Source organism: Hyperoodon ampullatus (assembly GCF_949752795.1).
Source record: "Hyperoodon ampullatus genome assembly, chromosome: 11".
Classification (NCBI taxonomy): Eukaryota; Metazoa; Chordata; class Mammalia; order Artiodactyla; family Ziphiidae; genus Hyperoodon; species Hyperoodon ampullatus.
Genome location: NC_136924.1, coordinates 82,403,835 through 82,416,556, shown reverse-complemented (window position 1 = coordinate 82,416,556; position 12,722 = coordinate 82,403,835). Strand labels below are relative to the sequence as shown.

The 12,722-nt window shown below is 37.3% G+C and overlaps 1 protein-coding gene across 1 annotated transcript in view; it reads right to left on the bottom strand.

Annotated features, from left to right (window-relative positions):
* DNAI7 (dynein axonemal intermediate chain 7) overlaps positions 1-12,722 on the bottom strand; it is a gene marked incomplete at its 3' end in the record, with an annotated part of 76,953 nt that overhangs the window by 33,224 nt on the left and 31,007 nt on the right. The window contains exon 9 of the mRNA XM_079715555.1: positions 11,207-11,516. Coding sequence (XP_079571681.1) covers positions 11,207-11,516 — 310 coding nt within the window. The remainder of the gene's footprint in view (positions 1-11,206; positions 11,517-12,722) is intronic.

Here is a 12,722-nt window from a genome sequence, read left to right as displayed (position 1 = left end):
AACTCATGCAACTCAATAGCAAAAACGGGGCTTCCCTGGTGGTGCAGTGGTTAAGAATCCGCCTGCCAACGCAGGGGACACAGGTTTGATCTCTGGTCCGGGAGGGTCCCACATGCCATGGAGCAAATAAGCCCGTGCTCCACAACTACTGAGCCTGAGCTCTGAAGCCTGCAAGCCACAACTACTCAGCCCGTATGCCTGGAGCCTGTGCTCTGCAACAAGAGAAGCCACCACACTGAGAATCCCGTGCACCACAATGAGGAGTGGCCCCCACTTGCAACTAGAGAAAACCCGCGCACAGCAATGAAGACCCAATGCAGCCAAACAAACAAACAAAAAGCAAAACGCCCAACATTCCAATAAAAAATGGTCATAGGATATGAATAGATATTTTTCAAAAGAAGACATACAGATGGCCAAAAGGCACATGAAAATGTGCTCAACATCACTAGTCATCAGGGAAATGCAAATCAAAACCACAATGAAATATCATCTGTTAGAATAGCTATTATCAAAAAGACAAGAAATAAGTGCTGGTGAGAATGTGGAGAAAAGGGAATCCCTGTGCACTGTTGGTGGGAATGTAAAATGGTGCAGCCACTATGGAAAACATTATGGAGTTTCTTCAAAAAAATTAAAAATAAAACTACCATATGATCCAGCAATTCCACTTCTGGGTATTTATCTGAAGGAAACAAAAATACTAACTTGAAAAGATGTATGTACCTCCATGTTCATTGCAGCACTATTCACAATAGCCAAGACATGGAAGCAATGTAAGAGTTCATCAATGGATGAATGGATAAAGAAAACATGATATATAGAGAGATAATAGAATAATATTCAGCCATAAAAAATAAGGAAATCTTGGGGGCTTCCCTGGTGGTGCAGTGGTTGAGAGTCTGCCTGCCGATGCAGGGGACACGGGTTCGTGCCCCGGTCCGGGAAGATCCCACATGCCGCGAAGTGGCTGGGCCCGTGAGCCATGGCCGCTGAGCCTGCGCGTCCGGAGCCTGTGCTCCGCAGCGGGATAGGCCACAACAGTGAGAGGCCCGTGTACCGCAAAAAAAATAATAATAATAAAAAATAAAATAAAATAAAATAAGGAAATCTTGCCATTTGAGACATCATGGTGGACCCTGAGGGCATTATGCTACGTGAAATGTCAGACAGAGAAAGACAAATACCATATGATCTCACTTTTAGGTGGAATCTAAAAAAAAAAAAAGTGAACTCAGATACAGAGAACAGATTGGTGGTTGCCAGCCTCAGGGGTGGAGGTGGACAAAATGGGTGAAGGTGGCCAAAAGGTACAAACCTCCAGTTATAAATAAATAAATTCTTGGGTTGAAATGTACAACATGGTGACTATAGTCAATAATACTGTATTTTATATTTGAAAGTTGGTAAGAGAGATCTTAAAAGTTCTCATCACAAGAAAAGAATTGCAGCTATATGTGATGATGAATGTTAACTCAACTTATTATGGAGATTATTTCACAGTATATAGAAATATCAAATCATTGTGTTGTACACCGGAAACTAATATAATGCCGTATGTCAAGTGTATCTCAATAAAAGTTTTTTTAAATAAAAAAAGGATATAAAGTCTATATCATCATTTTGAAAGGCTACTACTTGACTGAATATTTTATAATTAATCTGTGGACTATATTTGCTAATACAAAAAAACTTCAATGAACATTGTAGCATTCATTTTTATTTCCTTGTCCTATTATTTCATAATAATAAATCACTAAAATTAAAATCACTAAAAGGTACATTTACATAGTGCCAAATTTCCCTTAGGATTGTACAAATTTTTTAACAACAGTATGTGAAAATGCCTGCAACATCTCATGCTCAATCTGATAAGAAGTGATATAATGTCAGTTCGAATTTGATTATTTGGTTATTTTTTCATATTTTTATTAACTAGTTGCATTTCTCTTCTCATCTGTCTACTCAAGTCCTTTGCCTAATTTTATATTAGGAAATTGTCTTACCAATTTGTATGAGTTCTTTTTTTTATGTATACAGCAGGTTCTTATTAGTCATCAATTTTATACACATCAGTGTATACATGTCAATCTCAATCGCCCAATTCATCACACCACCACCACCACACCCCACCCGCTTTTCCCCCTTGGTGTCCATACATTTCTTCTCTACACATTTGTTCTCTACATCGGTGTCTCAATTTCTGCCCTGCAAACCAGTTCATCTGTACCATTTTTCTAGGTTCCACATATATGTGTTAATATACAATATTTGTTTTTCTCTTTCTGACTTCACTCTGTATGACAGTCTCTAGATCCATCCATGTCTCAACAAATGACCCAATTTCGTTCCTTTTTATAGCCGAGTAATATTCCATTGTATACATGTACCACATCTTCTTTATCCATTCATCGGTTGATGGGCATTTAGGTTGCTTCCATGACCTGGCTATTGTAAATAGTGATGCAATGAACATTGGGGTGCATGTGTCTTTTTGAATTACTGTGTCCTCTGGGTATATGCCCAGTAGTGGGATTGCTGGATGATACGGTAATTCTATTTTTAGTTTTTTAAGGAACCTCCATACTGTTCTCCATAGTGACTGTATCAATTTATATTCCCACCAACAGTGCAAGAGGGTTCCCTTTTCTCCACACCCTCTCCATCATTTGTTGTTTGTAGATTTTCTGATGATGCCCATTCTAACTGGTGTGAGGTGATACCTCATTGTAGTTGTGATTTGCATTTCTCTAATAATTAGTGATGTTGAGCAGCTTTTCATGTGCTTCTTGGCCATCTGTATGTCTTCTTTGGAGAAATGTCTATTTAGATCTCCTACCCATTTTTGGATTGGGTTGTTTGTTTTTTTAATATTGAGTTGCATGAGCTGTTTATATATTTTGGATATTAATCCTTTGTCTGTTGATTCGCTTGCAAATATTTTCTCCCATTCTGAGGGTTGTCTTTTTGTCTTGTTTATGGTTTCCTTTGCTGTACAAAAGCTCTGACGTTTCATTAGCTCCCATTTGTTTAGTTTTGTTTTATTTCCATTACTCTAGGGGTGGATCAAAAAAGATCTTGCTGTGATTTATGGCAAAGAGTGTTCTTCCTAGGTTTTCCTCTAAGAGTTTAATAGTGTCTGGCCCTACATTTAGGTCTCAAATCCATTTTGAGTTTATATTTGTGTATGGTGTTAGGGAGTGTTCTAATTTCATTCTTTTACATGTAGCTGTCCCATTTTCCCAGCACCACTTATTGAAGAGACTGTCTTTTCTCCATTGTCTATCCTTGCCTCCTTTGTCATAGATTACTTGACCATAGGTGTGTGGGTTTATCTCTGGGCTTTCTATATTGTTCCATTGATCTATGTTTCTGTTTTTGTGCCAGTACCATATTGTCTTGATTACTGTAGCTTTGTAGTATAGTCTGAAGTCAGGGAGCCTGATTCCTCCAGCTCCGTTTTTTCCCCTCAAGACTGCTTTGGCTATTTGGGGTCTTTTGTATCTCCATACAAATTTTAAGATTTTTTGTATTAGTTCTGTAAAAAATGCCATGGGTAATTTGATAAGGATTGCACTGAATCTGTAGATTGCTGTGGGTAGTCATTTTCACAATATTGATTCTTCCAATCCAAGAATATGGTCTATCTCTCCATCTGTTGGTATCATCTTTAATTTTTTTCATCAGTATCTTATAGTTTTCTGCATACAGGTCTTTTGTCTCTCTAGGTAGGTTGATCCCTAGGTATTTTATTCTTTTTGTTGCAATGGTAAATGGGAGTGTTTCCTTAATTTCTCTTTCAGATTTTTCATCATTAGTGTATAGGAATACAAGAGATTTCTGTGCATTAATTTTGTATCCTGCAAATTCACCAAATTCATTGATTAGCTCTCGTAGTTTTCTGGTGGCATCTTTAGGATTCTCTATGTATAGTATCAAGTCATCTGCCATGATGACATGTTTTACTTCTTCTTTTCCAATTTGTATTCCTTTTACTTCTTCTTTTCCAATTTGTATTCCTTTTCTTTCTTCTTCTTCTTCTCTGACTGTCATGGCTAGGACTTCCAAAACTATGTTGAATAATAGTGGTGAGAGTGGACATCCTTGTCTTGTTCCTGATCTTAGAGGAAATGCTTTCAGTTTTTCACCATTGAGAATGATGTTTGCTGTGGGTTTGTCGTATATGGCCTTTATTATGTTGAGGTAGCTTCCCTCTATGACCACTTTCTGGAGAGTTTTCATCATAAATGGGTGTTGAACTTTGTCAAAAGCTTTTTCTGCATCTATTGAGATGATCATATGGTTTTTCTTCTTCAATTTGTTAATATGGTGTGTCATATTGATTGATTTGCATATATTGAAGAATCCTTGCATCCCTGGGATAAATCCCACTTGATCATGGTGTATGATCCTTTTAATGTGTTGTTGGATTCTGTTTGCTAGTATTTTGTTGAGGATTTTTGCATCTATATTCATCAGTGATATTGGTCTCTAATTTTCTCTTTTTGTAGTATCTTTGTCTGGATTTGGTATCAGGGTGATGGTGGCCTCATAGAATGAGTTGGGAGTGTTCCTTCCTCTGCAATTTTTTGGAAGAGTTTGAGAAGGATGGGTGTTAGCTCTTCTCTAAATGTTTGATAGAATTCACCTGTGAAGCCATCTGGTCCTGGACTTTTGTTTGTTGGAAGATTTTTAATCACAGTTTCAATTTCATTACTTGTGATTGATCTGTTCATATTTTCTATTTCTTCCTGGTTCTGTCTTGGAAGGTTATACCTTTCTAAGAATTTGTCTGTTTCTTCCAGGTTGTCCATTTTATTGGCATTGAGCTGCTTGTAGTCATGTCTTAGGATGCTTTGTATTTCTGTGGTGTCTGTTGTAACTTCTCCTTTTTCATTTCTAATTTTATTGATTTGAGTCCTCTCTCTCTTTTTCTTTATGAGTCTGGCTAATGGTTTATCAATTTTGTTTATCTTCTCAAAGAACCAGCTTTTAGTTTTATTGATCTTTGCTATTGTTTTCTTTGTTTCTATTTCATTTATTGCTGCTCTGATCTTTATGATTTCTTTCCTTCTGCTAACTTTGGGTTTTGTTTGTTCTTCTTTCTCTAGTTCCTTTAGGTGTAAAGTTAGATTGTTTATTTGAGATTTTTTTGTTTCTTGAGGTAGGCTTGTATAGCTATAAACTTCCCTCTTAGAACTGCTTTTGCTGCATCCCATAGGTTTTGGATTGTCGTGTTTTCATTGTCATTGATCTCTACGTATTTCCTGATTTCCGCTTTGATTTCTTCAGTGATCTCTTGCTTATTTAGTAACGTATTGTTTAGCCTCCATGTGTTTGTATTTTTATGTTTTTTTCCCTGTAATTGATTTCTTTTTTTTTTTTTTTTTTGTGGTACGCGGGCCTCTCACCATTGTGGCCTCTCCCGTTGTGGAGCACAGGCTCCGGACGCGCAGGCTCAGCGGCCATGGCTCACGGGCCCAGCTGCTCCGCGGCATGTGGGATCCTACCGGACCGGGGCACGAACCCGTGTCCCCTGCATCGGCAGGCGGACTCTGAACCACTGCGCCACCAGGGAAGCCCCCCCTGTAATTGATTTCTAATCTCATAGCATTGTGGTCAGAAAAGATGCTTATATGATTTCAATTTTCTTAAATTTACTGAGGCTTGATTTGTGACCCAAGATGTGATCTATCCGGGAGAACGTTCCATGCGCACTTGAGAAGAAAGTGTAATCTGCTGTTTTTGGATGGAATGTCCTATAAATATCAATTAAATCTATCTCGTCTATTGTGTCGTTTAAAGCCTCTGTTTCCTTATTTATTTTCATTTTGGATGATCTTTCCATTGGTGTAAGTGAGGTGTTAAAGTCCCCCACTATTATTGTGTTACTGTTGATTTCCCCTTTTATAGCTGTTAGCAGTTGCCTTATGTATTGGGGTGCTCCTATGTTGGGTGCATATATACTTATAATTGTTATATCTTCTTCTTGGATTGATCCCTTGATCATTATGTAGTGTCCTTCCTTGTCTCTTGTAGCACTCTTTATTTTAAAGTCTATTTTGTCTGATACGAGTATTGCTACTCCAGCTTTCTTTTGATATCCATTTGTATGGAATATCTTTTTCCATCCCCTCACTTTCAGTCTGTATGTGTCCCTAGGTCTGAGGTGGGTCTCTTGTAGACAGCATATATATGGGTCTTGTTTTTGTATCCATTCAGCAAGCATGTGTCTTTTGGTTGGAGCATTTAATCCGTTCACGTTTAAGGTAATTATCAATATGTATGTTCCTATGACCAGTTTCTTAATTGTTTTGGGTTTGTTTTTGTAGGTCCTTTTCTTCTCTTGTGTTTCCCACTTAGAGAAGTTCCTTTAGCATTTGTTGTAGAGCTGGTTTGGTGGTGCTGAATTCTCTTAGCTTTTACTTGTCTGTAAAGCTTTTGATTTCTCCATCGAATCTGAATGAGATCCTTGCCTGCTAGAGTAATCTTGGTTGTAAGTTCTTCCCTTTCCTCACTTTAAGTATATCATGCCACTCCCTTCTGGCTTCTAGAGTCTCTGCTGAGAAATCAGCTGTTAACCTTATGTGAGTTGCATTGTATGTTATTTGTCGTTTTTCCCTTGCTGCTTTCAATAATTTTTCTTTGTCTTTAATTTTTGCCAATTTGATTACTATGTGTCTCGGTGTGTTTCTCCTTGGGTTTATCCTGTATGGGACTCTCTGCGCTTCCTGGACTTGGGTGGCTATTTCCTTTCCCGTGTTAGGGAAGTTTTCGACTATAATCTCTTTAAATATTTTCTCAGGTCCTTTCTCTCTCTCTTCTCCTTCTGTGACCCCTATAATGTGAATGTTGTTGCGTTGAATGTTGTCCCAGAGGTCTCTTAGGCTGTCTTCATTTCTTTTCATTCTTTTTTCTTTATTCTGTTCCACAGCAGTGAATTCCACCATTCTGTCTTCCAGGTTACTTATCCGTTCTTCTGCCTCAGTTATTCTGCTATTGATTCCTTCTAGTGTAGTTTTCATTTCAGTTATTGTATTATTCATCTGTTTGTTTGTTCTTTAATTCTTCTAGGTCTTTGTTAAACATTTCTTGCATCTTCTCAATCTTTGCCTCCATGCTTTTTCCGAGGTCCTGGATCATCTTCACTATCATTATTCTGAATTCTTTTTCTGGAAGGTTGTTTATCTCCATTTCATTTAGTTGTTTATCTGGGGTTTTATCTTGTTCCTTCATCTGGTACATAGCCCTCTGCCTTTTCATCTTGTCTGTCTTTCTGTGAATGTGGTTTTTGTTCCACAGGCTGCAGGACTGTAGTTCTTCTTGCTCTTCGAGGGAAACCTTTTTATAATAAAGGACAGGGACTTCCCTGGCAGTCCAGTGGTTGAGAATTCACGCTTCCACTGCAGGGGATGTGGGTTCAATCCCTGGTCAGGGAACTAGGGTCCCCCATGCTGTGCGGTGCGGCCTTTTCCCTCAGTGGCATCACGACCCAGCAGGTCCTGAGGAGACCTGGCTTCTGTTAGTGTGGACTCGACCCCAGCTTGTCCCGAAGCCCAGCCGTCAGCATGGACTCAGTCCCACATGTTCCAGAAGCCAAAGCCCCAGCAGGTCCTGAGGAGACGGGGCTCCCATCAGCTGCGCCCGGAGCCAATTCCACAGCTATGAGTTCTTTATATTAGGATACTAACCATTTGTTTTATATGTTTAAATATTTTTCCCAGTCCATTGTCTTTCAAGTTAGTTTACAATGAGGTTTATTTGGCTATACAAATGTTTGAATTCATAACCTCCTTTTCTTGTATGGTTTTGGTTTTGATGCACTAATAAGTAAGAAGGAACTTCTTAGTAAATATGATAAAATAACTTCCTTACATTCTCTTCAAATACTTTTATTATTTTATGAGTTTTTGATTAGTTTTTTTATATTACAAAAAATAAAATCTGTTACTTTTTTTTAGTCTGTAGAGGGAAGTATGAATGGAAATTTATTTCATAGCTTAGCTAGCGGTCGCAGTACCAATCATTATATTAAACTCATCCTTTCCTTTGTGTTCTGGAACTTCTTTTACATAGATATTGGATCTCCTACTTCTTTCCCCATTTATTTTACTTTTTCCTCCCATAAATTACACCAAATTATCTTTATCCCCTTCTTTTGAACTGCTGACTCTCTTTATAAATCCACTTGTGGGTTTTTGCCACTCCACTTGTGGGATCTTAGTTCCCTGACCAGGGATGGAACCCGTGGCCCCTGCCGTGGGAGTGCAGAGTCCTAACCACTGGGATGCCAGGGAAAGTCCCTCCACTGATTTTTGCTCCCTGAAGCCTACTCACATTTACAAAATGTGCTCTACAAATGTGCTCTGTTCAAAATTAGTGACAAGTGGAGGCCCAGCTAACAACTGTTTCTATCAGCTCTCTTTCCTTTCCTCCCCAGCTTAGCAGGGCAAGTGGTTCTGAGGTGGGAGATTGATTCTTCACTCTCTGCAGTTTACTGCCACTGTCTCCCCCCTGCCCCAACAATCCTCTTTCAGCACAGGAGATGGCTTTTCCCACCTGCCTCAGTACACTTAGGCACTACTATGGGATTCTTCTGCTTCTGTGGAAATCATCCCTACTTCAGCATTACTCATGTTAACTTTTCAGAATGCCGTGGGGGTTTTGGAAGGATGGGAGAGCACACATCCATAAGCATAAGCATCTACACACATGCCTGTTCGGTGTGATGAGAGGACTGGTGCCTGGAAATAGGGGTGCTAACTAAATTAAGTTTAGGCTCATCTGCTAGGCAATTTTCTCTTTTTCAATCCCCTGATAACAAAGTTCTGCCAGGCAGGTTCCTCCATATACCATTCACACAATTCTCAGTCAAGCTTCCCAGGCTGTGGTGAAGTTTCATAGGGCAAAACTATTTCTGCTATATTACTAATCGTCTGATCTTTACTCTGGGTTTCCTAGGCTACTTATTTGAGAAAAGCTTCAGTATTCCATAAAATATGAATTACCATCCAGTAGAATGCTTTTCCTTGACGTACTTTTGTGGCATTATCAACATTAGCATTGGTATACCTGTAGTCATCATTATAAATTGAAATGGTTCAATAAAACATTAAAGAATAATAGAAAAAAAAACAGATATAGTTAAACATGTTGGAAAGGGTCATTTAACAGAGGAAAGCTTAGCTTGGTAACTTTGAGCTCACCAGCTGAGAGTAAAGGAAATGACTTCTTACTCTAATAGATGATGGACCTGGAGAAAAATATATAACTGCACTGTTTGGTATTATAGTGAATTCATATGATGATATATTTAATATAAAACTGTTTTTGGTAGTTTTATACACAGAACTATAATGAGTCATTACTGCATAAGGCTGCTTTAACTGAGACATACATGCATAAGGAAGAATTGCTTTAGCCATCTATATTCAAGTAATATTTCAAATTATATGTTTTCTAATTATTGTTTCATAACTTTTAAATTAGTAATGTCAAATTCTTAGGTAAACTCTTGATGGGTTTTTCATAAAATATGATCAAGGAACTTGAGGAGCAGAAGTTATTCAATATTTTTATCAGATCAAGACCAAACATTTTAGATACTCTTTTCATCCAACAATTTTGATAGTTTTTAATTTGTTCTTTGTTTTCATGAATTTTCAGTCACAAATCCTACCAAATTTTATTGTAAGTTTATGGGTCTTCATTTTATTTTTTACTGCACATTTAGATAATGTAACATCCAGCACCCATTTACTCATTCTTTATTTTCCCTCCCTTAGAAATCAGTGTGTCACTTCCACTCACATCTTACTAGCTAAAGCAAGTCACATGGTCACCCCTATTTCAAGGGGGCGAGCAGTGTAATTCTTCCCTTCCTGTCCAGGAAAGGGAAGAAAACTGGAAATATTGTTGAACTCTAGTAATGTTACCACACTACCTGAGAGGGAAAATGAACTTTTTCATTATAAAAGCTACCAGATTGCTCAAAAAACATTCCTTTAAAAGTGACACATTTTTAAAGAAGAACCAATCACTTATTTCCCACCTCTGTGAAATATCAGCTATATACAGGTTTCTGGATTCTCCTCCCCTTATGCCTTTTTAATTTTTTCATCATTGTAATCATACTCTAAATACTGTTCTTTGTACTGATCATCATGTCTTATCCATTTTTTATATTGCTGTAGAATCATTATAAGTTTTGATTCTGGTGGAATCAAATGGAATTTTTCAATTAAATATGTTCTTAGAATATCTAATAATCCTTATTCTGATTTCAAATTTGTATTCAACTTAATTCTTAACCCTCACCTCTGTTTAAAGAAAACAAACCAATAAACCAGTACACTTCATATCTTAAGTACTTGTAGGAAAACCTGGTCCTTCCTAAAACGCAAATTGTCCATGGCCAAACAAAAAGCTGCTCAGTTCTGAGAAAGTATTACTAAATTCTAAAGGGACAATTTATTCTACCTTAATAAGTAGCTTGAAAATCCTTGAAATAGAAAGAAAAAAAGAACAGAAACCAACTAACAGGATATGATTATTAAATTGCTCAACTAACATATTATTATATCTAAAGATGTCAAATTTTAAGAGAGTACAACAGTTTAAAAAATATCAGTTTTTACTTCATATAATTCTTTCTTACAAAACCAAAAGCTGAGGAAGTAAGAGTAATGTAAGATAATCCTTAAGTTTGTGAAAGTATTTATCACAAGTTCCCTTAAGCGAGTTTGAAATATAATAAATATGCACAAATTAAATTGCTTCAAAGCTTTTTGGGAGTGAACCTAAAATAAAAATTAGCAATTCCTGTCCTCAACTTTAGGATGTGGAAGCAACAGGCTCAACTATGAATAGTGAGTACGAATAGAAGGCAAGAAAAACACACACACACAGAAAACTGAGCCATTGGCAAGAAAGTAGCTTTCAGTTTCTAGTTGTTTAGGAAAAAATCTTGAGAATGTATCAATGGAATCTATAACACCTGTTACGTGAAGAAAAAATGTACATTTAAAGTGTCTTAGGGAATTCCCTGGTGGTCCAGTGGTTAGGACTCCACTCTTCCACTGCAGGGGGCACAGGTTCGATCTCTGGTTGGGGAACTAAGATCCCACATGCTGCACGGCACAGCCAAAAAAATTAAAATAAAAAAAATGCAATTAAATTGTTATTTAAAAAAAAATAATTGTCCTACCGTTTGTCCTTCAATACCACCTTGTTCGTCAACTTTTGTTTCTTCCTCATGAACTGAGTTAGACTCATTTTCTTGTTCTTTATACTCTTCTTGGAGATCTTTGCTGACTGCTGCTTCTACACTCTTAACTTCGTCTTTGCCAAAGTAAGTTACCGTGGAAGTGTGTTCTTGTGATGCTGTTGGAACAGGGCCTAATGGCGTGACATGATCATAGTGAGTATGTAGGAGTCGTAGAGCAATGTCAGATGTTGCTAATATCCTTGGAATTTCAAATCCAATTTGTGTCTCAGAGAATCTGATACTTCTGTACCTGTTAATTAATTTAAAAAAAAGGATGAGGCTCTAGAAAATTCTATGTCTGTTGTAAACTTATACCTAAGCAGTATTTCTCTCCACTGTAATTTCGCCACAGTTTTGAGTCCTGACCCATACTTGCTTTCTTTGCAGCATTTGGATCCAGTTGCTGATGTTACCTTCTCAAAACTCTCTCTTGGGATCCATGACTCCATACTCTTCTCCTCCATCTCTGGAAGCTCCTTCTCTGTTTCCTTTGTATGGTCTCCTTCCTAAGCATCCCTTAAACGTTGATGTTACTTGACTCTCCATCCCGAGCCCTTCTTTCTTCTCCCTCTACATACTGTCTCTGGATATTATTATTTCTATGACTTCAATTATTATTTATATTATCAGGAGTGTTTAACATGAGTTCTATGTTTCCTAGGGGAAGAAGCATCCCTGAATGAACTTTAAAAGGTCTGAAAATGCCCTTACATATGTGTGAGCATATGTAATAAAGTTCATTAAGAGTCTATGACTCCCCAAAAGTTAAGAACTATCAATCTGTATGACTCTGCAAAATATGTCTCCAACTCAGATTTCTCTCAATGCTTTCAGACAGTTGCACTTTGATGTGTCATAGGTACTTCAAACTCAACAAGTCCGACACTGAGCTCATCATACTGACCACCCCCTGCTCTCTCACCATCACCATCAAAGTAAAACAAAATTTGTTCTGCTTTCACTATTCCTTATCTTAGTAAAAGATACCATCTAATTCTCTTCTTAAGCCTGGATAGTTAATACAGGGATATTCATTTTACTGGTCTTCTTTTAAAATTATACAGATTAATTTCCTTCATCCTTCTGGATATAACATATTTTACAATGAAAAAGGTTATATTAATATATTGACTCCGATTTAAATCACAGAGTATTTTGTAGCAAATGTAACTTGGAAAATAACTTTGTTCCTTACTTTTACTAAATATCAGAAATAAAGTCCAATACTTCCCACTGTCATAGGACTAGTGTTTTCAGAGTTGGGACCAGAACCTAGGCCTCCTAACTTTTATTCAGATCATTTTTTCCTAAAACTTGCTGCCATACTAACTCAATTATTTTGAAATGTTTGAGATAAAGCAGCAACAAAGTGATCGTGAATTTATCATTATCTCTATCATTCCTCAGAATGATATTACTTTGTTGAAAATAATCAGGGAAACATCACTTAAATTAT